General features: G+C 41.0%; 1 protein-coding gene and 1 long non-coding RNA gene across 5 annotated transcripts in view; one reads left to right on the forward strand and one right to left on the reverse strand.

Annotated features, from left to right (window-relative positions):
• Positions 1–11408, forward strand: part of MINAR1 (membrane integral NOTCH2 associated receptor 1) — a 58227-nt gene extending 46819 nt beyond the window's left edge. For 2 of the 3 annotated variants that reach the window (XM_055363942.2, XM_004056625.5), the window contains exons 3-4: positions 2090–2344; positions 7259–11408. In XM_055363942.2, coding sequence (XP_055219917.1) covers positions 2090–2344; positions 7259–7456 — 453 coding nt within the window. In that variant the 3' untranslated portion in view covers positions 7457–11408. Of the gene's footprint in view, positions 1–2089; positions 2345–2719; positions 2786–3420; positions 3495–7258 lie in introns of those variants that run through there. The other variant, XR_010131053.1, reaches the window with a different exon arrangement.
• Positions 2779–27167, reverse strand: LOC129527163 (uncharacterized). 2 transcript variants are annotated; one of them, XR_008672121.2, is made up of 5 exons: positions 26951–27167; positions 14170–14279; positions 13497–13614; positions 5978–6072; positions 2779–3266 (listed from the first exon to the last, which is right to left on the reverse strand). It is a non-coding gene; the product is annotated as an uncharacterized lncRNA (long non-coding RNA). The 2 variants fall into 2 exon arrangements; XR_008672122.2 differs by having other exon boundaries at positions 13497–13617.
• Between the last annotated feature and the right edge of the window lie 76 nt (positions 27168–27243).

Raw genomic sequence — 27243 nt, forward strand, 5'->3', positions numbered from 1 at the left:
TTTTCTTTATGTGAATCCTCCACCAAGACTCTCTGGTCCACCTCCCCTGTACTGATCTAAGTCCTATGCTCCCATCAAGGCCCCTTACTTCATAAGTCTCTGTAAGCTTTCCTAGGGCTTATTGCTGGTCTCCAGCCCTTAATCCTGTTTGTTCAGACATAGTGGATGGAAACTTTTATTGAAAATACGTATTATGTATATATATTGACTGCCCAGTGAGAACACAAACTCAGTGATACGAACAGGCATGGGCAGCAATGAAATTTTCCATCTTAGAAGTGAAAACAGTTTCAAATCCTGGCTCCGCCACTTACCAGCTGTCTGACATTGGGTCAGTCTCTTAACCTCTCTGAGTTTCCACATCCATACTAGGAATAATAATAGTTACAACCTCAGAATTTTAATGAGAAGATGAAATGAAGACAATGCATGTTTAGCACTGAGCAGAGTGGTGGACACATAGCCCTTGGTAAATTGCAATTATGCCTGCAGTGGCTACCATCGTAGTTATTATCACCATCTCCCCTTCCTCCCAGCTTGGTGCAGACTCTGCATGCAATAGGAGCTCTCTGAGTGTTGGGCGGTGGTGATGAGCAAAAACTGGTGAAGTCTCTTAGAAGATACTTGGCTTTGATGAGTTAGAAAATAAGAGGGAACCTCATTTTCTTGTGTGGGTTTATCTTGTGTTCTCTGTGTCAGTGTCAGCAGTCTTGATGGTCTAGAATAACCAAATGTGATGCTCTATTTGGGTAAGAGCCAATGGGTTGGGTTTGCTGGTAGGTGGAGATGTGTTTCCAGTCCCCATGCAGGTGTAGGACCCACATACTCACACATGTACACACATACACCACGTGTGCTTCCAACCCCTATGCAAGCATCTGATCCACACACACACACACACCACGTGTGCTTCCAGCCCCTATGCAAGTGTATAGGTCACACACATACACGTGTGCCCACGTTCTTGCACATCAACTCCCATTGCATCACACCTAAACATTCTCCTTCTCTTCCTTCTGTACACACACCTTGACTCACATTCTTCTTTTTTCCTTTTTCTCTTGCTATTACTGAGATACACAACTTCTTTGCTCTCTGTTCCATACACATGACTTCATATAATTGGCCTCTAACCCTCTGATGAATATTCATGGAGTGTATTCTACTTGGTGGTGGTATTTTGCTGGAGAAGGGGATTAAAAGGTGAACAAAACGATCCCTTGCCTTTAAGGAACTCATAGTTTAGCAGAGGAGCCAGATGGGCAAACAGGCGGTTATAGTTCAAAGGTACAAATGCTGGCTGAAGGGTCTGAACACAGTTCTAAGAGGTCACATAATGAGCACTAACCCAGTCTTATAACAGGTATACTGAGAGCAGAAACCCTTGGCTTGCATTTCAAGGACTGAGAATATTAATTATTGCCACCTGTTTTAGGCACCTTCCTACCTCCACACTGCTGCCCAGACTTCTTTCTTATCCTGAAGGCCATATCCCCTCTGACCAGGGGCCCATCTGCTGCCTGGGAAAATCACTAGAGGCTCCCAACATGTGCTTTCTGACTCAGCTTCTTCCCTCCAAAGAAGCAGTGTAGCATCAGGGTTTTCAGCGAGTTCCTTGAGGAAAGGACCCGTATCTTTTACTCATCTGTACCCCGTGCAAAACGGTAAAAGAAAGAGGGGGCATTAATATCAGTAGTTAAACAACTACTCTAAAGCCAGATGATCAAGTTTAAATCCTAGCTCCACCCCTTACTAGCTGTGTGCCTCGGGGCAAGTTACTGAGTCTGGGCTCCGTTTTCCTACCTGTACAATGGGGATTCACAATGGTAGTGATGGCGTGAATGAAGATTACATTAAATAACCTTTTTCTGGCACAGAAATGTTAGTTTATATTAGTAACACTATGATCATAAGCTTTTCCTAGAGAATTTCCCTCAATATGGCTATGCTTTCACACTTTTGATTTGCCTGGAAGTAACTGCACTTTGCTACCTGAATGTCTACAGGAAAGCTGCTGGCTGCTCAATTGCACTGTGAAATCCAAGGGCATCTGTGCCACTTGTCTGGACTTCTTTGTGCCCCTCTGCAGGCAGACAGGCAGTACGACATTCCCCCACAGCACCGACTGCCCAAGCAGCCCAAAGATGGCTTCCTGGTGGAGCAGGTGTTCAGCCCTCACCCCTACCCTGCCTCCCTCAAGGCCCACATGAAGAGCAACCCCCTGTACACAGACATGCGGCTGACTGAGTTGGCCGAGGTGAAGCGGGGCCAACCTTCTTGGACCATTGAGGAGTATGCACGGAATGCGGGCGACAAGGGCAAGCTGACAGCCCTGGACCTGCAGGTGAGCCTCTCACTGTCCCTGGTTGGGGGGAAGCCCAGCTGTGCCCTGGCAAATGCCCTGGAATGGATCACGGACGGCTTAGACCGGCCAGCCCACTTCCACACCCTTCAACTCCCTGGGCCCCCAACGTGGAATTCAGAACTTTAATAAATCATAGTGCAGAAGAGACTTTTAACAAGGGGATCGTTGTTTTTGCTTATTTGTAAACATTTAGCAGTAGGAATGCTTGATTTATTTATGTATTTTTTATCGGCCATCTGATTTGCTAACAATGCATTTACGACTCTGTACCAAGTGCAGATTCTAATATTTGCTCACAAGACCTGAGCCAAACTGTTTAATGAAATACAAGCTGATTTCTCCTTCCATATGTAGCACGTGGGATAAGCATATTTGTGGGAGCCAAGCTATGGATTATGTTTCCATATGGAGCAGCCCCAGGTAAGAGCCATCCCCGGAAGCTCTGTGAATGCAGTTGTGGCTGGAGGGCATGTTTTTTGTTCACCCACAAGCAGGGCTGGGTTTTGGCCACACTTTTATTTTGGTGGGCAGCTCTGCCTGGTTCCATTCACACTGGGTTGATCTGTGTCTCCAGATCACCACAGGAGCAAAGGAAGCACCCTGTCCCTACCTGTGCACTTAGCTTTGTAGGCAGTGAGGCCATAGCACCAGGAGTGCCCATTCCGTCCAGGCTCTGGAATGACCATGCACTTGAAGCACAGTTGGTGAAAGCTGCCTGTGGAGATCAGGTATGGCAAGGCTTCCCTGAAATGGCCTTGCTCTAAAACAAAGAGGGCTGTGGGAGGTACAGTGTGGTGGAGAGAAAAGACTGCATTCTGGTAGCACTGGGTTTTCATCCAGGACTCTTTCGCTGTGTGACCTGAAGCATTCACTCCATCTGATTGAGGTTCAGTCCCTCCACCTGTTAAATGGACATAATAATATCAAGCTTGTGAGTCATTGTAAGAATTAATATATTTAAAGTACCTGGCATCAAGTAGGCACTGAAAAAGAAAGCCCTTGGGGGCTGGTCAATGATGCTGAAATCAATCAACTTTGCATGATGCTTTTTACAGTCTCTCAGTTTCAGGCACGGTGGCCTGTGAGGCAGGAATTGCTATGATCATCTTCAGTTTACAAATGAGGAAATCGAGGCCCCAGGAAGCTCGATAATTTGCCCCAGGTCAGACAAGTCTAAATTCATACTGGACCATCTGGCAATAAGTCTCATGTTCTTTCTCTTCTGCAATTTTCTTGCCATTTCATTTTTCTCCTGTTAAGGGTTTAGTGGAGTTTTATGTTACAAAAGAAAATGATTGCAATGACATTTGTTTATCTTGGGCCTTAAATGACAGCAATTATGGGAAGGGGCAGCTCTGTCCAGACCCTGACAGTGAGGGTTGTGGGGGCATCAGTAGCAACCCTGAGCCCTTCCTCACCCCCTTGCCTCATGCATGTTACTTTCCCACTTGGACTGCATACCCCTTGATCCTTCAGGTCAATCCCTCTTATGTCAACTTCCTGCGGGCAAGGAGGCTAGACAGGGATTTGATTCTCCCTCCGGTGGAATATTTCATCAGTATCACTGGATGACCTTGAAAGAGTTAGATTAATTAAGTGAGCCATAGACTGAGAAACATCTTTGCAAAGTTTGCAGGGAGGGAGCTGGAAGATTTTCCCCCTACAGATATGTGAGCTTTTACTGCACCAATGTTTATAAGCATAAAGATAAAATTATAAAAATTAAAAATAGATATTGTGGTTACAGAGCTTTAGGTGACATTACTTAAAAATCCAAAGGAGAGAGTATCCAGTTGCATAAAATATGAGGAAGTAGAAAGTTCAATAGCCGTGTGAGGGTGTTTACAGCAAAAAAGAGCCAACCTTGAGAGCTTGGTGAAGGCAGTAAGCACAACCTTTTTTCTTTTCATCTCTTTGCAGAGACTCGAGTACAGTCTTAGGGCAGTGTTGGTGTCTGGACAATCTTCCCGGAGTTCTTTTGTGTTGAGATATACATTCACCATCAGTGGTGCCCACTTGAGGGCGTAGGCAAGGGTGCAGACCCTGTTCTTCCCAGTGTTTGCCAGGGCTAAGTAATAACTGCATACACTCACCTGTGTCCCTTGAAACCTCAGTATTACCTCTCTTCTACTTGGTGCAATTACAGCTTACAGTTATTGAAAAAACTAATTAAAAATAGTTTATTTCACACACTGAATCCCAGCCTGTAATAGTGTATATAGCTACAAAAGAAAGCCAATTTCCTTCTGTCTGAGCCGGAGGGAATAAAGTACAAAATCTGATGTGTCATTTAGACACTGTTTGGCTTCTGGGCCAGCCCTAGAGCAGGTTGTTCTACCCATAGTGTGCTGAGCCTGACTTCCAGGTGCCAGGGTAGGGAGGGCTGCTGGTCTGACCCCCACCAGCACCCAGCCTTTAGGGGTGCATCAGCCACTTCTGCAGACCAGTCTTCCAGCAAAATATGCCCTTTAGTGCCTATTAAACTGCTGAAGGGTGTTCATGTTTTCATGCCAAGGAGAGCAGACTGGCTCCAAGGGCCTGTGGCAAGCAGAGCTTTGGTGGCTCAAGCAGGAGGAAGAGGCGGTCCAACAGTCAGGGTTCGGCAGCAGTGGAACTGCTCTGGGAAGCTCAGGGAAGAGGCTTCTGGGGCTCTAGCAGAGGATGGAAGCTCAGGGAAGAGGCTTCTGGGGCTCTAGCAGAGGATGCAGGAGTTTCTTGCAAAGGCTGAAGGGTTGGACAGAGCACCCTGCACAATAGGGACTTTTCCCACATTGAGAGTGTCTTGGTTTCTATTTTGGGTGCCCTGAGTGTCCAGGACCACCTCCCACCCTTCCATGTAACTTGAGAAATTCAACAGCAGTCTCTAAACATTATGCCTCGGCGAGGGAAGGGACCAGGAAGATTTTCTGTGATGCCTAGATCCCCTTCTCTTTCCATTGTACAGTGTCGCATAGCATGTTCTAGAACAGGGGCTGGCAAACTTTCTCTGTAAAGGACCAGAGAGTAAATCCTTTAGGCCTTGTGGGCCTTATAATCTCCCATTGTACAATCTGCCATTGTAGCGTGAAAGCAGCTATAGACAATTTGGAAACAAATAGGAGTGGCTGTGTTCCCATAAATCTTTATTTTTGGACACTGAGATTTGCATTTCATATAATTTTCATATGTCATAAAATATTCTTTTGATTTTTTTTCAACCATTTAAAAATGGAAAAAAATCACTCGTAGTTCAAGGGTTGTACAAAGACAGGTGGCAGGTCAGATACGGCCTGCAGGCCATAGTGTGTCTACCCCTGTGCTAGACAACTATGAGCAACAGGTAGATAATAAAGCCTGAGGGGTGCAGGGCCTGCGGGTTGTCAGTGTCCTGGCAGCAGGCAGGTGGCATGCTCAAAGGGGTAGCTAGGGAGGGGACTCTTTACAATAGCTGGTGAAGCACCCAGAGACCAGCACCAGTAGGAAGCTGTTGCCACCCTTGGATCTGAAGGGCCAAGGGAAAGGGGCTGTTTCTGAAACCCACTGAGACCCACAGCTCTGAGAGCAGGTGTCCAATAGGAGCTGGGCCACTGCCAAACTACAGCCCAGCCAGGAGGGAGCTGGGGGAATAAATACCTCAACCTCTCTTTCTTCTTATCTTCATTGGCGGAACCCCCATGGGAGCTTGAGGGCAGGGGAGCCCCCATGACATGTCCATGTAGGTTATTTTCCTAGGGGCACAGAGCAAGATGAAAAAAAAATAGAGAATGAATCTAGAAGGTCAGGCAGAGAATTACTAGCATGCATTAGAATCATCACTGCTCCATCAATAAATGGTACAACTGAGTTTTTTAAAACTTTGAAAGGTTTGTTTTTTGAGCCTGTGTTTGTATATGTGTATGTTTATTATATGTGTATGTTTATATATGTGTATGAATAATTTTTAATGTGCCCATGTTTATGAGCATTAAACTAGGAAAATCTTAAAAATGGATATTTTGTTTGCATTTCAAAGACTTAAATGACCTCACTTCGACTTGCAATGTGCTGTTGCTTTTATGTGACACTCATATTATTAAATGCTTGCCATAAAATGAGAACACTGCCTTTCTTCATGGAAATAGATTATAACTGTCAACGTGGAATAGGATTCATGGAAAATACAGGTTAAATATGGTATTTCTCCTGATGACAGTTGATTAATCTCAGGGAGATCAGCAGACAAATGTCAGTGGGGGCTCTCTCTTTGGGGAAGCTGCACTGAGTCTGGAACCATTGCCAAGGCAGGTCTAGGGTGGGAAGAGTCTGCCATGGGGTTGGTAGACCTTGACTTTGAGCAGTGGCATGACCTGCTCAGATAAATGGTTGAATTTGAAATAGTCTATGTTTTGTTTAAACTGCTCATCTTGGAGGTTCCTTTGATTTTTCAGTAGAAGCTTTTCTGAGAAAGAAGAACTGACTCAGAGTGCTATGATGGTCTTGTTTCAAGCAGATCTGTTCTTAGAGCCTGTTGGAAGAAAGCATTTTTCAGTGACTTTCCTTGTTTCCTTTGCAGTGGGGCCAGCCCCTCCTTGGTTGCATGCCCTTGAAGTTTGGAGTCTTGCTCGTCTCAGCCCCATTTTGCTTGCTTACAGATAAAAGACCCTTGGGTTTCTCTGTGTCAAAACCAACATGATATTTTTATCAAAACCAACATGATATTTTTAGTGAGGGAGGGGCCCATGCAATCTGTGATATGTGGGATGAGCCTGTAGTAGCCTGCCTCAGGCATGGGGCTGGTGGGGCAGTGTTATGCAACACAGTCTCTAACTCCCAGCTGCAGACAACTTAAGTGCTTCAGGAGTGATGACTGTCGGGACGTCTTTGACCTGATTTCAAGTATTCACTGTATTTCTAACATCTTCTCTTCGCTTTTAGACGCAAGAATCTTTAAACCCAAATAATTTAGAGTACTGGATGGAAGACATTTATACTCCAGGATACGATTCATTACTAAAACGTAAAGAAGCCGAATTCAGACGAGCCAAGGTCTGCAAGATAGCTGCTCTGATCGCTGCTGCGGCATGCACCGTCATCCTCGTTATTGTCGTGCCCATCTGCACAATGAAATCATGAGCTAAGAATGCAACCTTACGTACAGCTTATGACTACCAATGTCTTCGTCTGTATCTTAGAATCTTGCAGCAGTGAGGCAACAATTTGTTGAAATAGAGATGAAATCATGGAGGCATTTCTACAAATGTTGAATGAAGGTGGTTTTCAGAAAGTATACATTCTAGTGAGAAATCTACCTACCTATTAGCTTTGACTCAATTACACTCTGACGCATTTTTAGAAGTGCAATATCTTTTCCTACCAAAAGAACATCGTGGACTATCAATAAATACAAATTGAATATTCCAAGCCAAAAAAGGAAGATTAATTAGGTTCTTTCCATTTTGATGATGTTTCATGGTGGGGAATAAGTTATACAGAAGATATTTAATACACGCCTCTTTAGAAGAAACTAAGGGAAATAGCAACATAAGAAGAAAAGAGGTGGGTTCTCTTTTCCATAATGTTCTTAGACCATTGCTGGTGAAGTAACAGGGTGTGTGTCCCTAAAGGGTATTACTTCTCTGTCGACTTTTATCAAGGGCTACTGACGTTTCATTCTTGCCCTTTTGTCATCAACACGACAGAGTGTCTGCATCACTGCAGATCTTCATGGAAACATTCTGGACCTTCTTCCTTGCACTTGGAGTAAGAAGGAGCTGGACTACCAAGTCAGGCGTGGAATGAAGTATGCTCAGACTGCATGATGGGCCAAGGTATTCAGGCCAGGAGACCTCGTCCTCAATCCAAAGTGTAGGGGAGCTGCCTGCTAACGATGTAAGGTCAGTATTTGAAAATCATGGCCACTCCAAAGGATCTCCTGTTCTTGCTTTGGTGTGTGGCTCTATTCCTTGTTTTTCTATCTATCTCCTGGTGGTACCAGATGCTCTGCCTCTCATACATGAGTTGAAGAGTTTGGAACTTGTCCTTGTGCCTTGAAGAGTAGAGACAATGGCTAAACATTGACATTCTATCTGTAAACCATGGTTTTCATGCACCACTAATATCTGCCATTTTCAATGGCTTTAAAAAGATTTTGAAAGCTTGTTCAATAATGTTCAATAATATAATAATAAAGGCACTGAGGTCTTCTCAGTTACCCCAACACCTACTCCAGAGTTTTGAATACTTGTCAGCAGTGCAAAAAATATTATCTATTTAACCACTTATCTATATGTCTATCTAAATACTTGATTTTTATTTATTGTCTTCTCTGTTAATATTGTCTTCTCTGTTAAATAACTTGAGAGCAAGGTTTCTTTAGTGTAAAAGAAGCTGTTGTAATTTCATCCAAATTTGATCTGTTTCCACCTGCTGAATGGTGCTCTGACAATAATGGAACAGAAAGAATCCTTATCAGCATCTGATTCCAATGTCTTGTTACAGGTCAAAGAAAAAAGGATTGACAGAAACTAGCTACCTTATATATATTTTTTGATAATAAGGTGGGATATAAATAGATTTTGGTAGCAAGTGTAATCACTCCATATGATATAATAAAAAGAGATTTGAGAGCATCTCAATTTTTAAAGCAATAGGAGTCTAGCATCCATTCTGAAAAATCCCAAATAATGCTTAGCTTGCTGTGTCTGATTCTGTTATTCACCATTAAGGGGTAGACAGTTAATTTTATTATGTTAACAAGTGAGGGATGAATGTTTTCATTTGTGGTGAACCTTTATTTTTAGAAGTCTTCATGTTATCTATTTGTATTATCATGTTTATGTATGGATTTTCAATTTCAGTAACCAGATTTTCATACTAAGGCTTAAGTTTTCGGTTACTGAAATTGAAAAACTGAGGATTTATAATTGAAAATGAAAAAAATATGTTACTCTCTGTCATCAGAATTATAGTCTTTGGTGCTCTGTTTTCAATGGGGCATATTACATAAGGTTGTTTCTTTCACCCCGAAGAGACTACTAGGTTACCACTCTGGGCATTGCCTTTCCACCTAACCCCTCAACCAGTAAGACTCTACACCACATTGTAGCCCCACTATTCTCCTCTTTATCACAGATGAAGTGCCAGAGCATCAGAGATAGGTAGCTCCCAACCTCTTGCTCTGGATTTGCAGAAGAGGGGGAGATGTACTTACCCAGGATAAGAAAAATCTAGTCAAATCCACCCCAAATCTTCCATTTAACAGGTAGGACCATCGAGGCTGGACCAAACCACTTTTTCCACTGCCCTTGGTGAATCTATTCCTAGTGGACCCCATTTGGGCATGTGCCTAGCTACCTTGGGAAGGCATGACTATAAGTCACACCTCAGGCTTGGAAATGAAAGGATTCTATAGAAAAATGAAAGGATTCTATAGAATATTCTTCTATACTTTCCATAGCTGGAGAGGTAGTCAGAGAAATTCAGTCTTGCTCTGAGTCCAGAGTAGCTTTAAAATTCAACTCAACATTGTTGTCACGTAACGGAAACATCTAGACCTGGTAATAATCCAGGAAATTGCAAAATGGAGGCCAAAAGTAAGGTGGGTTTCTCTGGAAAGGGGTCATCCTCAGCCTGATAATACCAAGTCTGATGTTGAGGTTATGAATCATTACCATGGCTTGGAGCTATTGGATGCTTGGGGTCTTGGGATAGATAGAAGGTGAAGTTCACAGTTGGAGCTTTTCTTGCCATTGACCCCAAGCTCACCCCAGCCTTCCTTCCCTGACCCTGAGACTCACCCTATTCCCTCAGTTTGCAGAATGAGCAAGATAGAGTCTGGCTAGGAGGGAAACATCTATCCATCTCTCTAATCTTTGCCCATCACCTCCTGTTGCAATGAGTTCCCGCAGGTGACATACGGACTGGCCTCTCTACTGTACTGGGTGCCATCTCCCACCATACTCTGGCATTTTTATATAAAGGATAGGCATTTTTATATAAAGGATAATTTCTTGTACCTGAGTCTAAAATTACAACGTTATCAAAATTCACTTCGTTTTTCCTGCATTTTAAAAGTAATAAAATATTATTTAAGAGATTATTTTGAAATTAAATATCCTTAACCAATGATTAAATTCATAATCATTTCATCTTCTAATCTGAATTTGTTTTGAACACAGCCTTGCAGAAAAGCAAAAAATATTTCCCCACTCAAATTTTTCCGACATTTTATACCAGTATCCCCTTCATTAAACTGCAAATACAGTAAAGTAAATCATAACTTACATCATCCATTACTAGCTGATCATAAATTGTTAGTATTTTAAGGTATGCAACTATGTGATTGATATCTGCAAGGCTAGTTTAATAGATGTGCTAAATATCACTGTTCTGAATATCTGTGCCATAGTTCTGATACCCTTATTGGAATCAAGGCAGTGCTGTTTCTGTTTACAAGTTATCAAGATAAGAGCAGTGGCATCACATTTGTTGTTGTTGTTTTTTTTTTTGAAATAGAAAAAAAACAGAAGAAGCTCTGCCAACAATAAAAGATTTTGTTAAGTGGTATAAAAATTTGTGAATGTTGAAATTCAACATGCTTCATATTATAACCAACCTGCAAGAATATTGTGGTCAATTGTGTGAATACCAAATCAGTATATACTGTATACTGTACTATGAAAATTTGTATTTAAAGGCAAAGATACAAGTAATTGTTGGTATAATTGGGGAAAAGGGTATTCAATATTTATTAAGTAATAATGAGAAATGCAACAAACTTCCTTATTTATGCCTTATGAATAAGAGTGTGGAATGTAAGGTGAAATTTTATGTGCAAGATCCTGAAGGAATGGGTATTCTTGAAGGCAGGGACTGTCTTTTCTATGTTTGTTCTGTACAGCTCTCAGCACACTCTTGGTGCTTGATAACTGTTATGTTATATAATACCAATAACTAAGCACATTTTTAGATCTTTTTTCAAATGGCTTGTGTAAAATTTGGTTAATGTACAATGGTTGGTTTGAAGCTATCATGTAAAATTGGCCTCTCCAAATATAATCAGAAATAAACCGAAAAAAATATAAAATGTCTTGCAGTGAGAGTTGATTTTATGCATAAATTATAAGTGTTCAGTTTTATGCAAGGATCATGTGTCCAGCTTGACGACTTCTCACAAATTGAACAATTTCACAAATTGAACATGTAATCAGCACTTAGAGCAAAAATGTCTCAGAACATTTAAACATCCCAGAAGCCTCCCTCATGCCCCTTCCAGTTAAAATGCTGAAAAGACAAACCACCATCCTGACTTCTGAGGCCTCAGATTAGTTGTGCCTGTTTTTGAGCTTTATGTAAGAGTAATTGTGCCGTATCTACTCTTTTGTGTCTGTCTGCACTCTTTCAGCGGGATGTTTGTGAGAGATGTTCATGTTATGTGTGGTTGCAGTTTTCTCATTCTTATTTCACTAACTCATTGTGAATGTACCACAGTTTATTTTTCCATTCTACCATTGAATGGACAGGTAGCTTCCACTTTGGGCTATGAATATTCTTGTATATATCTATCTATCTTTTTTTTTCTTTTTTTTGTTTGAGACAGTCTCGCTCTGTCCCCCGGCTGGAGTGCGGTGGCGTGATCTTGGCTCACTGCAACCCCCACCTCCCGGGTTCAAGTGATTCTCCTGCCTCAGCCTCCCGAGCAGCTGGGACTACAAGTGCGTGCCACCATGCCCAGCTAATTTTTGTATTTTTAGTAGAGACAGGGTTTCACCATGTTGGCCAAGATGGTCTCGATCTCTTGACCTCGTGATCCGCCTGCCTCGGCCTCCCAAAGTGCTGGGATTACAGGCATGAGCCACCATACCCGGCCTCCTGTATATATCTTTTAGTGAACATATGCATGCATTTCTGTAATGTGTATCCCTAGGAGTAAAACTGCTGGGTCATGAGATATGCCTACACACTGCTTTAGTAGATACTGCCAGCAACTTTTTAAATATGGTGCTACCAATATACATGCTCAACAGAAGCATTTATGGGGGTTCCAGCTTCTTTATATCCTACTCAATAATTGGCATCATCTGTCTTTCATTTTAGCCATTCCACTCACTGTGTGTATGGTATTATCTCATTGTGTTTTTGATTTGTATTTCCCTGGTAACTAATGAGATTTGCTATCTTTTAGTATGTTTATTGGCCATTTGGATATTCTATTTTGTGAAGTACTTGTTTATGTTTTTGCCCAGTTTCCTATTAGATTTGTGTCTTTTTCTTACTGATTTGTGGACATTCTTTATTATGGAAATGTGTTCTCTGTTAGATAAACATTGGAAATACTACTTTCCATTCTGTGAGCTGTAGTTTTTGCTTTCTTGATGTTGGTGTCTTTTTGATGAATGAAAGTTATTTATTTAGTTAGTTAGTTAGTTAGTTTTTTGAGACAGGGTCTCACTTGGTCACTCAGGCTGGAGTGCAGTGGTGTGATCTTGGCCCACTGCAACTTCTGCCTCCCAGGCTCAAGCCATACTCCCGCCTCAGCCTCCTAAGTAGCTGGGAGTACAAGTGTGTGCTACCATGTGCGGCTTTTTTGTTTGTTTTGTATTTTTTGTAGAGACAAGGTCTCACTATGTTGCCCAGGCTGGTCTTGAATTCCTGAGTTCAAGGGATCCACCCACCTTGGCCTCTCAACGTGCTGGGATTACAGCACTTTGAGAGGCTACTGTGAGGCACTGCATCTGGCTAATGAATGGAAGTTCTTAATTTAATATAGAAATTTATTATTTTTCCCAATATGATTGGGAATTTGGGATCTATTTAAGAAATCTTTACATACTACAACGTCATGAAGATGCTCTACGTTTCTTCTAGAAACTTTATTATTTTTCATAGTTAAACCTGTACTTCTAGAATTGATAGTTGTAGCTTGTGTGAAGTAGGGGTTGAAGGTATGTTTATTTTCCTGTTTGGATATCCACTGATCAGCACCATTCATTACAAAGATCATTTTTCCCCCTTTGGCACAAAGCTGCTGAAAGTCTTTGTGGTTTCCTGGGCTTTTTATTCTCCTCCTTTGGTCTGTTCATTTTTTTTCTTGTATAAGCACATCAACATAATTTTTCTATCCTAGTCATATTAAGGCATTCCTCAACAATGAAATAAATGAATAATAGCTTACTTGGGTAGAAGCCTTGGCACATTTCTTGCTTGTGAAATCATATCATGGCAGATGTTGAAGAAAGAGTGTGTCCAGCTCCTTTAATCCCGTCTACTGTTCACAAATGTCACTGGTTTCCCTGCTTGAGTCATTAAAGAAAAGTGATTACTTTAAGCATGAGTCACAGCACATTGTAAAAAGCAATTAATAAATATCTTGACACCTAAAAACAGCAAGAAGTCTCTGATAAAATTTTGAAGAATGTTAGAGTAACTCTACAATGGTGGATATAAGAATGCTTTTAAGTTTTACAGTAAAAAAATTTAGACCCAAAGTTTGCATTTAGCTGGACTAGGTCTAGATTGCATTTTGCCTGAAATTCAATTGAAAGTGCTCTGAAAAAGTGAATTAAGAAAATAATGTATAAGTAATCTTATAGGAAAAATTGTTTATCTTCCTTATGAGGACAAATCAATATGCAATATGTGATTGTAAGGCACTTTAATATATCATTAATTTAGCTTCCTCCCCACCAACTATGAGCAAAAGTCAATACTTGGTTGACTTACTTTATATTATTGAATGTACTTTTTTAAAAAACACATACACCATACCCTAGTGCTCTAGAATTCAGGCTTCGCAATGGCTCCCACTGGCTTTCTCCAAAGCCTGAATTATTGAGATTTTTCTGTACCTGGATTTGGTTTACATCTTCAGTAGTTCTCGTGATGGAAAGGAGGGGGACAAGTTACACGTGGCTTCATACAGAAGTGATACTGCATTATATGAAGAATATTCCAATATCTGAAAAGAAGAAGAGAACTTCAGAGTTTCTGGCCAGAACCAGGTATAGCATTTAAACCTTTGAAACACTGCTTCTTGCAAACACTGTCTCTTGACTTTGACTTGTAGCAGTTTATAAAAATTCCTGAAAGATTCATTAAATCCTGGACACAAAATTATTGATAGAAATCGGCAGTACAAGTTTGCAAATGAAACCGTATTTGCAGTTTCCTTCGCAAATACGGTTTCCTTTCATTTGTCAAGGAAAGCCCTCAATAAATTATACCTCATAAGTTACTGGGTAGTCATTCTGTGAATAGAAGAAATGCACTTGGTATTTTCATGCTGGTTACTCACAGTCATGTTCCACATTTTAATGATTCTTGCATAATTTCAGAAATCCCAGTGAGGCAGCCTTTCCTAGCTCATTTTCTCTGGACCAATGTTGTTTGATCTGGATGTCCCAGCCAGTCTAATTTAGCAGTTTTGTTGCTTTGTTATTAAAGTTTAGTTTTATTGTTAGCAATGTACTTGTGATCAATATCCTTTCTGATTCAACCTTTTTCCTACCTTTTGGTTTACTCATTTATTTAGTCAACTAATATTATTTATTGAGCAACTGTAATGTGTAAGGCAGTGGTTTATTGCTGAAGTAGTATTGCCTGCTATGTCCCCAGAACAACTGACAATGTCTTGTACATACTAGATGCTTAATAAATATTTGTTGAATGAAGGAGTGAATGCATGAATGAATGAAAATCTTTGATCTTCTATCTGTCTTGGAACTTCCATTCTAATGAGTGTGCAGATAACAATCAAATAGGCAAATAAATAACTGTAATCAGCAATGAGGGCAATGACGGAAAGGAAAGGAAACATTGGGAGAGATCAACTTGGAGAGCAACAGAGGAACTTCTTGAGTTAGGGTAGCCAAGGCAGGCTTTCAGCAGGAGGTGGCATGTGAGCAACTGAGGAAGAGGCAACTTGCAGTGCAAAGGTCCTGAGGTGGGAATGAAGATTAGAAAGAAGCCCAATGTGTCTTGAACTTACTGAAGTGGACTAGGGAACATGGTATGAGGAGAGATTAGTGAAGTAGACAGGGACTAGACTATGTAGGGCTTTGCAGGCCACAATAAGGAGGTGAGGTTTTATTTTAAATATAATTGGAAGCCTTTGGAAACTGCAAGGACGGAAATGAGCTAATCCGTACTCTGATTTATATTTTTATCATATTGCTCTGGCCGCAGTGTGGAGAATGGAGTAAAGAGAAGCAAGGGTGGAAACAGGGAGACCAGTAAGTGGGTAGTTGCAAACAACACAGGGGAGAGATGGTGGCGGCTTAAACTAGGATGAGACCCTGGAGTTGACCTTGTATTTGTAGGTGCAGCCAGCTGGACTTGTTCATGAGGGCAGTGGGGGAATTAGACAAGTTGATTAAGGAGGGCTTCCTGATTTTTGCCTTTAGAAACAGGGTAGGTGATGGTGCTATTTAATGTCTTGGAGAAGACTTTGGAAGGAACAATTTGGGGATGGGAAATGGCATCTAAGCCTTTGTTTTAGACATGTCACATTTGAGGTTTCTTTTATCAGGTCCCTACAGGATGAAGTTTGACGTAGCCTTGCCTCTTCTTCTCTGTCTAGATAATTCACCTTTAAGACTCTGTTCGGCATCATTTTCTCTAGGAAGTCTTCTATATCAGTCACTTTAAGCCATGGTATGCTTCCCTAACAAGCAGTTCCCCAAATCTCAGTTACTTATGACAACGGTTTGCTTATTTCCCATGTCACATGTTCATCATGGGTCAGGTGCAGCTGGATTTCATGTCTTCTTAATTACAAGACCCAGGCTGAATGAGCAGCCCTACATCTGGGACATGCGGGTCTCCTGACAGAGACGAAAAGAGACATGGCAAAAGTCCACAATAGTTCTTAGCACACAATCCCTGCATTCACATTTCATTGCCAAGCCATGTCATAAAACCAAGCCCGATGTCTTCAGGTACGAAAATAGACTCCTTGCTCAAGGAAGGTCCTAAGAACATAGTGCCTGGTATGGAAGGGAAGCAGTTGTTTTTGAAAAATATTAACTAGCATAGTGCTGGCTAGTGTAGGAGCATGTTAGGTATGCAAATTCTCAGGCCCCACCCTAGACCTGAATCAGAAACTTGCAGGAGATTGGGGCTGGAGGCCCAGTACTTTGTGATTTATACGGCCCTGTAGGTGATTCTAAGTCATGCTCAAATTTGAGAATCACTGATCTCACATACCTGCTGTGACCCTTCCTCCACCAACTGGGTCAACAGCATTTCCCTAACACATTCACATCCTATCACTGTTGTTACCACATTATGCTATAGTTTGATGCACCGGAACAATTATGCAGAGCCTTGCAGGTTACATTTGCCAACCTAGCTCAGCTCTAGGGGTGCAGTCCATATGCACTTGGGACCTCTCTTTTGGGGAGGATCAAGTGGTATCTGGGTTCCTAGAAGTCACTATCCTCTGTCTATATATCCTTACCCCAGCCATTGCTCCAGCTGCTAGACTGGTCCAGTTGCTGCAGCACACCCAGGTAAAGAATGGTCTTGTGAAACCCCATCTCTACTAAAAATACAAAAACAAAAAAATTTAGCCAGGCTTGGTGGTGGGTGCCTGTAGTCCCAGTTACTCAGGAGCTTGAGGCGGGAGAATGGCATGAACCTGGGAGGCAGAGCTTGCAGTGAGCTGAGATCATGCCACTGCACTCCAGCCTGGGCGACAGAGCGAGACTCCGTCTCAAAAACAAAAAAACAAAAACAAAAACAAAAAAGAATGGTCCTGGTAACATGGTCTCTGCATACAGGTTGATGCTCCTATAATTTAGCTTTGACCAATCACCTTCTCCTGACTCCTAGCCATCAACCTGGCTCACCGTGTTCTCACTTGACCTCTACTCTGACACCAAGTTAGCAGTACCATCTGCTTGTCCATCCAGCCTCCTGCCATCCACGTGGCAAGCAACGCTCTGCGGCCAATGCAGGTCTGCTGCTCACCAGTTAGAGTAACTGTTCCTTCAGGTCCTAAGACTGGCCAGGTTCCACTCCCGGCCTCTCCTGAACAGATGTATAATTCTTCAGAATACTAGGGGCCCCAATTTGTATTTGGATGGTCAGGAAATACACGGAGAAGGGGTCTTAACTGCTTGTCCTCGTCCAAATCAGGGCTGCACTGTGTCCGCCCCAGACTGTGCATTGCACCATGGTGGGTGTTTGGTGAGTACAGAATGCACAGCAGTGATCATCACACTAATGGCATTAACCCTGGTTGAGCACTTAGCATGTGTCAGGTGATCCATTAGTTAATCCTCATAACCATCTTAAGAAATAGAAATGGTGTGCCAGGCGTGGTGGCTCACGCGGGTAATCCCAGCACTTTGGAAGGCCAAGGTGGGCAGGTCACCTGAGGTCAGGAGTTTGAGACCAGCCTGGCCAACGTGGTGAAACCTTGTCTCTACTGAAAACAAAATTACCAAAATTGGCCGGGTATGGTGGTGCATGCCTGTATCCCAGCTACTTGAGAGGCTGAGGCAGGAGAATCACTTGAACCTGGGAAGCGGAGGTTACAGTGAGCTGAGATCGCGCCACTGCACTCCAGCATGGGCGACAGAGCGAGACTCTGTTTCAAAAAAAAGAAAAAAGAAAAAAAAGGAGGAGGAGGAGGAGAAACAGTGACTGGCCCTATTTTATAGTTGAGAAAATGGAGGCTCAGAGAGGGATGCCTGAGATTACACAGCTGGTGTCTTGAATCTTGGATTCAAAGCCTGTTTTAAAGTATAGTATATTAATAGAAAATGTAAGATATAAGGCCAATAGCTAGGAAGGTGATTGCCATTAAAAATATAGTTTCCAAGAGAAGGGGGCAGACCATGCCACGAGGGCCACATAGGAAGTACTGGAGTGGGTCAGGAGGCAGAGAGAGAGAGAGGGAGTTGTGGGCAGGAGCCTTTGTTGTGGTTTTTGAGGGTGGAAGGGGCAAGGTAGGGTAAGCAGACTTAAGACTGACCAGTTCAAACAATTTCATATGGGCTGTCACTAGTTGTGGCCAAGCCAACAGTGGCCCAGAGTGTAAGAGCCTGATACAAAGGGTGACTAGAGTGTGGCCTCTGGATTGGTTGGTTTGCATTTAAAAAGTGCAGTCACAGGTGAGTTGTTCACTGTCACTACGAACTAGCTAACTCTGGAAGAGGCAGTCCATCCAGGGTCAGAAGGCCCCAGATATCAAAGCATCAGAACACAGAAAATAAAAGACATGGTTAATACAAAGCCAGGCAATCGATTCCAGAGTTGATCCTGCCCTTTGCAACCGTTTTTGCCCTGGGGGTGGGTATGCCGGTGTCTGGGAGGGGATGCGATGCGTGGACCACATTCATCTGTGCTTGTTTCTGTTAGACATTTCCCTGTGGGTTATTCATTAGCTCCCCACTTTAGCCTGGTAAGTGGGGATTATTATTTCAGGCCAAAGAAACCAAAGACATGAGTCTTTCACCAGATCTTCTAACCTGTAAGCAACACAGCTGGGACTTGGACTCAGATTTGAGTGTGGCCAGGTGCTGTACCTCAAAATCCCAAGTGGTGTTTGGCTTGGAGTTTGCACTGGAGGAGGACCTACTGCTCCATGAGCCTAGACAGAACCACTCCCATGGGTTTACACCAGAAGTCTAAATAAATTGGCCCAATCCAGCACATCCCAGCTCAGAGATGACCATGTGACAACGAATACCCAGGAAACTGAAATCAGACAGTTCACAAGAAGATGTGGAAGGGACACAGTCTTTAGAATCAGACAGACACGGGCTTGATTACTGAATCAGCCACTTTCTAAGCTTGAGCAAGCTTCAGCCTCTCTGGATTTCTGTAAATGGAAACAATAACCTTAAGCTCACAAGTTTTTGAGAGGATTAAATGTAAATCCATATACAAAGCACCCAGCTCATAATAATCACTCAGCAAATGTTGGTTGCCTTCCTCTAATTCAAGGGGCTGTGCCAGGCAGTTGGTCAGCCCAGGAGGACAGACAGGTGGGAAGTAAGGGCCAGGTTGGAAGCCAGTGGTCAGAACCACCAGGTAGCCACAGTTCCAAAGGCTGGCAGGCCAGTTGGGACTGCTCAGTGGCTCACCTGAGGGTTTAATGTGAATGTCCTGAGGTTACAAAAACCCTGAATTAGGAGCCCAGAGCCCACAGAGAAAGCAGGGAGCAAAGGGACTGCTGGGAAAGAGGTGAACATTGGCTGGAGGAACTCTACATAGGCTTCCAGGGATTTGGCACAAGGGTTCAGGAGTCCCACAAGAGGGAGAAGAGCTCTGACATCACGTTCTGTCATCTGGAAGCAGAAAAGACTGTAGAGAACTGTGCCACAAAGGCAAACACCTTGTCCAGAATGTGCTTACCAAGGGCAGAATGGAACAGCCAATCTGCTGAGCCACTCACTCAGCCCTGCAGCTGTGTATCCATTCATTCACCAGTTCATTCAGCCATTGCCCACTGAGCACCTCTTGTTAATTCTGATGATCAGAGAATGTTAAGAAAAATACAACTTCTATTGCCAGGGAGTTTGAAGTCAGCCACAAGAGACAGATGTGTAAATAAATAATTATAGCACAATGAGATGTGGGTGCAGGCTGTTGGGAGTAAGAGGGTTAAGTAGCTGGAGAATCTAGCACTAGAGACGAGATGGCATATCTATTTATTGCAAGGTGAATAAGAGTTCACCACCAAAAAAAGAAAATAAGAAAGCTGTTTCAAATAGAGATAACAATGTGGGCCAGGACATGGAGACGTATAAAAGGAAGATATCTTAGGAATACGGAGAAGTTCTGTCCTGCTGGAATAGAGCTTTTAAGTGAAGTGGAAATAATGGAATGTCAATTTTCCCATCTTACTACTGAAGAAACTGATGCTCGTGGGTTGAGTGACTTTACCAACGTTACACAGAGAATATGTAGTAGAACAGAGAGTCGAGTCAATATTCTTTGCCTCTACATCCCATATTATTTCCATTTCAGCACATTTTCTTTCTGTGGAGTGTGCTTTAACAATTAGTTTGTAAGTCAGTATTTCGGAACTCAGAGTAATTTTCCTATACTGCTTCAGCAATGGAAAATTTATCTGAAAAAAAAATAAAGAGTCAAGATATAGATGCAATTACATGTAAATTCAGTATATAAAGGAGGCATTTTATACCTTTAAGGAAAGGATAGATTATTTAGAAAATTGGGCTAGCACAATTGGCTAACCATTTGTGAAAAGCTAGACTAATGCCTTACATCTCTTAACAAAATAAATTCTACATGGCCTAAAGAATTTAATATTAATAAATATAAAGCCATTAAGGTACTGGCAGAAAATATAAGTTAATATAAAGACTTTTTCTATGCATAACACCAAGGAAATTGTACAGAAAGCTTTGATAAATACACCTGCGTACGTAAATGAGTCAACTTCTGCTTCTGGCCGTGACAGAGAAACTGACACTGGACTTGTTCTCCCACAGTAAAAATTTAGAAAACTGAATATATAAAATAAATGAAATAATTGTCTTCAGGCATGATACAATAGGCAGCACAGGACTGTGATATCTGAATAACAAACAAGGCCATCACTCGGGTCCCCTGGCTATCTGTCTAGGGCACTTTCTGGACCATGATGCGGGGAGGAGACCAGCAGAGCACAGTGATCTTGCTGAGTTGAGAAACAGAGATCGTAGTTTGTGGAGACCTATACAGCTGGACATCAGACCCAGGTACTGGAGGGGAGGGAGCTATTCAATAAAAGAAGCTCCATAAATCTGCATATGCACCCTCTTGAGTCTTCAGTCGAATACTAAATAGCACATGCTTCAGTGGTACTCCACGAGGCTGGACAAAGAACTACTACTGGGTAACTGTAAACTGAACAATTCTCAGAGCTCACAGAGACATGGGAAACATTTGAATTCTGACCAGCCATAATGGGATGAAATAACCGAACTCCCAGTACATTCAGAAGAGACAATGCAAAGGTCATGCTTTAGCAATAGGGCTAAGGTAAACCTAGAGAAAGACTGCTCTAGAATTGTCCTGAACAAGTCTCCAGAAAGCCACGCTGCTCCACAGTACCTTAGCTACCTGACAAGGCAGACTTCAGCACATTTTTTTTTTTTTTTGAGATGGAGTCTTGCTCTGTTGCCCAGGTTGGAGTGCAGTGGCGTGATCTCAGCTCACTGCAACCTCCACCTGCGTTCAAGCGATTCTCCTGTCTCAGCCTCCCCAGTACCTGGGATTACAGGTGCCTGCCATCATGCCCAGCTAATTTTTTGTATTTTTAGTAAAGATGAGGTTTCACCACTTTGGCCAGGTTGGTCTCGAACTCCTGACCTCAGGTGATCCACCTGCCCCAGCCTTCCAACATGCTGGGATTACAGTTGTGAGCCACCGGGGCACCCAGCCAGCACTCTTTAAAGTACATCAACACAGTCTAGATACTGAATAATGTAACATTTACAATGTCAAACACACAAAAACTTGATAGATGTGTAAAGAAGCAGGAAAATGTGAGCAAGAAAATTAAACCCATAATTTTAAAAATCCAATATATATAAACCTGAAATGACTGAGATTATGGAAACAGCAGGCACAAATACTTTTAATCAGGTATTATAAATATGCTCAATGATTTAAAGAGGATTTAAAGTTGTTCGTAATATTTTTTCACTATGCTTTTAATATCTATATTCTGTAGTGGCATTGCCACTCTCATTGCTAATATTAGTAATGTGTTCTCTCTTTTTCCTGATCAGTCTGGCTAGAGATTTTCCTACTTTATTTATCTTCTTTAACAAACCGGCTTTCTGTTTTTGTTTTTTTAATTTTCTCTATTGTTTCTCAGCTTTTTATTTTTTTTCCATTCTGATTTTCATTGTTTTCTTTCTTCTACTTACTTTAAGTTTATTTACTCTTCATTTTTCTTGCTTCTTAAGGTGGAAGCTATTTGAGATTTGTCTTCTTTTCTAAGATAGGTGTTTAGTGCTATGAATTTCCCTCTAAGTACTGCTTTCATAGCACCCTGCAAATTTTGATACACTGTTTTCACTTTTGTTCAGTTCCTAGTACTTTTAAATTTACCTTTTGATTTTTTTTTTTTTTTGACCCACAAGTTATTTAGAAAAGGCTTTTGTTTCCAAATAAATTCCAACATTCCTTTAGGGAACTAACACTATTCCCGTTCCCGTTGAGAACTGAATAGTGCTCCCTCTAATTATTTTGGATGGTTCTTTCCTAGTGTTGCTGCTCAAGGGAGATTCTGAATACATCTGAGTTCTTTCTCTGTGCAACTCTCTTCTCTTCATTACTCCACTGGTGCAATCATATGACTCACCTTGTTTGTTTCCTGTCTCTCAAGGATTACTGTCCTTTTTTGCCTGATTCCTGTGTATTGAAAACTACAATTTTATCTATTCTGTCTGCTTGTTTTTGAGTTGTTTCATGTGGGAGAACAATCTGTTTGTTATTACTCCATTTTGGTCAGAAGCAGAAGTCCTTATACTATTCACTTTTTAAGCAAAAAATTAACAACAATATATTTGGGATTTATAAAATGTACAAGTAAATTGTTTGACAAAAGTAGCACAAAGTTCTGGTGGAAAGTAATTTTAAGCATGTATCTGCAAGGCTTTTACATTATATATGAAGTGGGATTGGACTATTGGAAGATGTATGATAATGTGTTAAAGATGTTTACTGAAATACAAAAATCAATATAAAGTAAAACAAAGAAGTATAGCTAATAATCTAGTAAAGGACATAATACGGAATATGAAAATGCTCAGTTAAGAAGGTAAGAAAAGTGGGGGAAAAAACACAAAAAAAGATGGAACAAAGAAAAAATAACAAAAAGGATAGACTTAAGCCCAACATATTAATAATGACATAGTAAATAGTGTAAACACTCCAATTAAAAGACAGAGATGGCCAGGCATGGTGGCTCACGCCTGTAATCCCAGCACTTTGGGAGGTCGAGGCAGGCAGATCACCTGAGGTCAGGAGTTCAAGACCAGCCTGACCAATACAGTGAAACCCTGTCTCTACTAAAAATACAAAAATTAGCTGGGCATGGTGGTGCATGCCTATAGTCCCAGCTACTCGGGAGGCTGAGGCAGGAGAATTGCTTGAACCCAGAAGGTGGACGTTGCAGTGAGCTGAGATCACGCCATCGCACTCCAGCCTGGGGAACAAGAGTGAAACTCCATTTCAAAAAAAAATAGAGAAAAAAAAAGGTAGAGATTGTCTAATGAATGAAAAAGTAAGACTAAGACTCATCTCTGTCATGTCTACAAGAAACACATTTTAAATCTAAAGATACACGTTAATAACAAGCAAAAAGATGAAAAAGATATCCCTGTAAATGCTAGTCATAAGGGAGCCAAAATGTCTATGTTAATATCAAAGACTTCTGAGCAAAGAATATTACTAGAAATAAAAAGGGTAGTCCATAATAAAAGAACAAATGCTTCAAAAATTCATAGGAATCCTAAATGTGTGTCCATCTAACTATAGATCTTGAAAACTCTTGGAGCAAAAACTGACAGAACTAAAACAATTAGGCTATTCAAATATTTTGCTTCGTTACTGAATTTTGTCCTTGTATGTTTATTTTAATAATTAATAAAAAAAGATATGCTAAAATCTACTATGATTGTGTTTGTGTGTTTTTTCATTTCTTTTCTAAAATTTTATTTCTGTCCATTTTTTTAATATTATCTGCACCTATGTCATTAAGTGCATAAACATTTATATTTGTTATAACTTTTTGGTGGTTTGACCCTTTTTCGTTAAGAAATATTTGCCTTAATTTCTACTCATTCTTCTTTCCTTAAAATCCACTTGGTCTAATTTTGGTCTACTTACATCTGTTTTCTTTTATTTAATGTTTGCATAACATATATTTTTCCGACCCTTTTCTTTTCATCTTTTTTTTTTTTTTTTTTTTTTTTGAGATGGAGTCTTGCTCTGTCACCCAGGGTGCAGTGGCACCATCTCGGCTCACTGCAACTTCCGCCTCCTGGGTTCAAGGGATTCTCCTGCCTCAGCCTCCCGAGTAGCTGGGATGACAGGAGCACACCACCACGCCTGGCTAATTTTTGTATTTTTAGTGGAGATGGGGTTTCACTATGTTGGCCAGGCTGGTCTCTAACTCCTGACCTCAAGTGATCCACCCACCTTGGCCTCCCAAAGGATTATTTTTAATCCAGTATGAAATTCTTTATATTTTATTTGGTATATTCTATTTACTTTTAATATGATTACTTATAGATTTTGGTTTATATCTATTATTGCTATCTATTTTTTTCTACTTAAATGCTATCCTTTTTGTATTCTTTCTTTTCTTTTTTTGGAATAAGTGGGTTTTTTTATTATGCTATGTGAACATCCCAGTTAGGTTGATAGTTATCTCTTTAAGAAAACCTTATTTTAGTGATAACGTTTATGTGTAATTGGCCTGAAACATGCACTATTTTCTTACTACTGTCTAACATAGATTATCACATTTACCACTTCTTTGACAATGCAAAGATCTTAAAACGCTTGAACTCCATTAATCTACCTCTTTTACACTATTGTTGTTTTATATTTTTAACTGCGAAATATTATATTATTGTTTTGTAGAGTAAGTAATTTAGTTTATGTACAGATTTATCATTCTCATAGCTCTTCATTCTTTCTTGTACCTCCAGACTTCCATTTGGGATTAATTTCCTTCTGCCTCAAGAATGCCTTTTAGTATTTATTTGAAGATAAATCTGTTGCTAATGAATTCTCTTAATTTTTGCCTGTCTAAAATTTCTTTGTTTCAATTTCATTATGAAAGATATTTTTATCAGGTTAAGAATTCTAGGTTGTTATCATTTTAATTTAATCATTTTTAATTTATAAGCATTTTGATATCATTCCATTGCCTTCTGGCTTCCATTGATTCTGTCCTATTGTTGCACTTTCAAATGTATTATTCCTTCTTCTCTGGCTGCTTTTGAGATGGTCTATTTTTCTTTGGGTTTCAGCAGTTTTCCTATAACGACCCTTAACAATGTTGTGGTAACGAACACCTAAGATGATCTCCAGTGATCCCCACCTTCTGATGTTGATGCTTTGTGTAGTTCCCTCTACACTGTACCAGTTTTGGTATGGATGACTACTACAATTTGGCATAAGTTAAGGTATGTCACTTCTATGATTAGGTTATGAAAAACACAGTAGCATCCATCTTGATTCCTTTCTTTCTCTCTTGGATCCCTTGATTTGGGTAAAGCTGGTTGCCATGTTGTGAGCATCCTCAGAGGAACTGAGGCCTCCTGTCAACAGCCATATGAGAGTTTTGATGCAGATCCTCTAGCATCTATCATTTCTTCAGATAACTGCAGCCCTGGCCAACAAGTTGAAAGCAACATCATCACAGACCCTAAGCCAGAATCTTCCAGCAAAGATACTCTTAAGTTTCTTTTCCTCAGAAACAGTGAGAGATAATATCTTTGTGACTTTAAACTATTGTTTTGAAGCAATTAAACAATCAATCCAAAGATTTTGTAAAGCTCCTGGGTCTCTGTGTGTGCCTGAGCAGCTGCTCTGTTGAGACTCCACACAGCTCTGTGTGGAGAGCAATTACTTTTGCGCCAGCCTAATTATAACAGTGATTACTTTTGCAGAGGGATAGAAATTGGAGGATGGGAAATAGAGTGGGTAGCAAAGTTCTCAGTATATATGTTTTTATACTTTGTGATGTTTGTGCTATGTGAATATATTAACTATTCAAGAGATGAGACTTTAACCTTGGGCTTCTCAATTCTGGGACAGTGTTTTGTTGTTGTTGTTGTTGTTTAAAAAAAAACCCAGACATTTCCTTTGAATTTACCCAAATCTGAAATTTCTGAGTGTAGCATCATATAGTGAAAGCGACTCACATGTCTCATAACTAAACTTAGGCCCACTCAGCTGTTGCATTCTTTATACTTGTTTTTATGGAAGTAAAAGCCTATTTCCCCAGAGAAAGCGAAGTAATATCTGATTCATAAGCAAAAAACAATTTCCTATAACTTACTTTTGTTATCTGTGGAAAATTGCACTAAACCTTGAAATCTTACTAGAGTATGAAATATGGAGCTGCCTTTTGGTTTGAAGAGTTCTTGTAACAGGCCTAAAACTAATGCAGTCAAAAAGTCGACTTTTCACCTCAAGTTTTGGTGTTAAAAGGCAACTCTACATAGACTTGCACTCTGAGATTAGACTCCATCAGCCCTTCTAGCAAGGGCACCTCTGGAAGATTCTCTCTTCAGAACTTAGTTATGTATGTGCATACATATTAAATGTGGCAGGTAGAGAGTCAAGGACAGAGATTAGGTATCAAATAGAATAAGTTTTATCATTAGTTGAACTAACCTCAAAATTGGCCTCAGCTTGAGAAAGCCACTGAACCTCAGTTTACTCATCTGTAAAATGGGAATAACTCCTTTCTAGGGTCACTGGAAGCATTAAAATGGTACAGTAACTGGCACAGTGTCTGGGGAAAAGTGTATTTAAAATAGATACCATTTCACATATAGTGTGACAGAGTGGTGTGGAGCATGGGATTTGGCGTTAGATTCATTTCCATCCCTTCATCTTTGAAATGGGATCATTGGTGCTTACCTTGCAGGATTGACATGAGATCTGAGACAAGCGCTCAAAGTTAGTGTCCTTTTCCTTTGCCCTGCTGGCAGCTACCTCCTCATCAGGGTTGCTGTTTTCAGGCCCCTATTTCTTCTGCTGGAGTACTCTCACTAAAGAATAACCTGATCATCCTGCTCCCCTGCTGTGAGACCAAGGATGGCAGTCTAAACCCAGGCAGAGAGAGTCTCTTCCAGAAAGAGATGTGCAAAAGTCCCACGACAGTCCAGATGTGGGACACAGGAGAGACAATGAGACCAGAGGCATGGAGGTGG

Source organism: Gorilla gorilla, chromosome 16 (assembly GCF_029281585.2).
Source record: "Gorilla gorilla gorilla isolate KB3781 chromosome 16, NHGRI_mGorGor1-v2.1_pri, whole genome shotgun sequence".
NCBI lineage: Eukaryota > Metazoa > Chordata > Mammalia > Primates > Hominidae > Gorilla > Gorilla gorilla.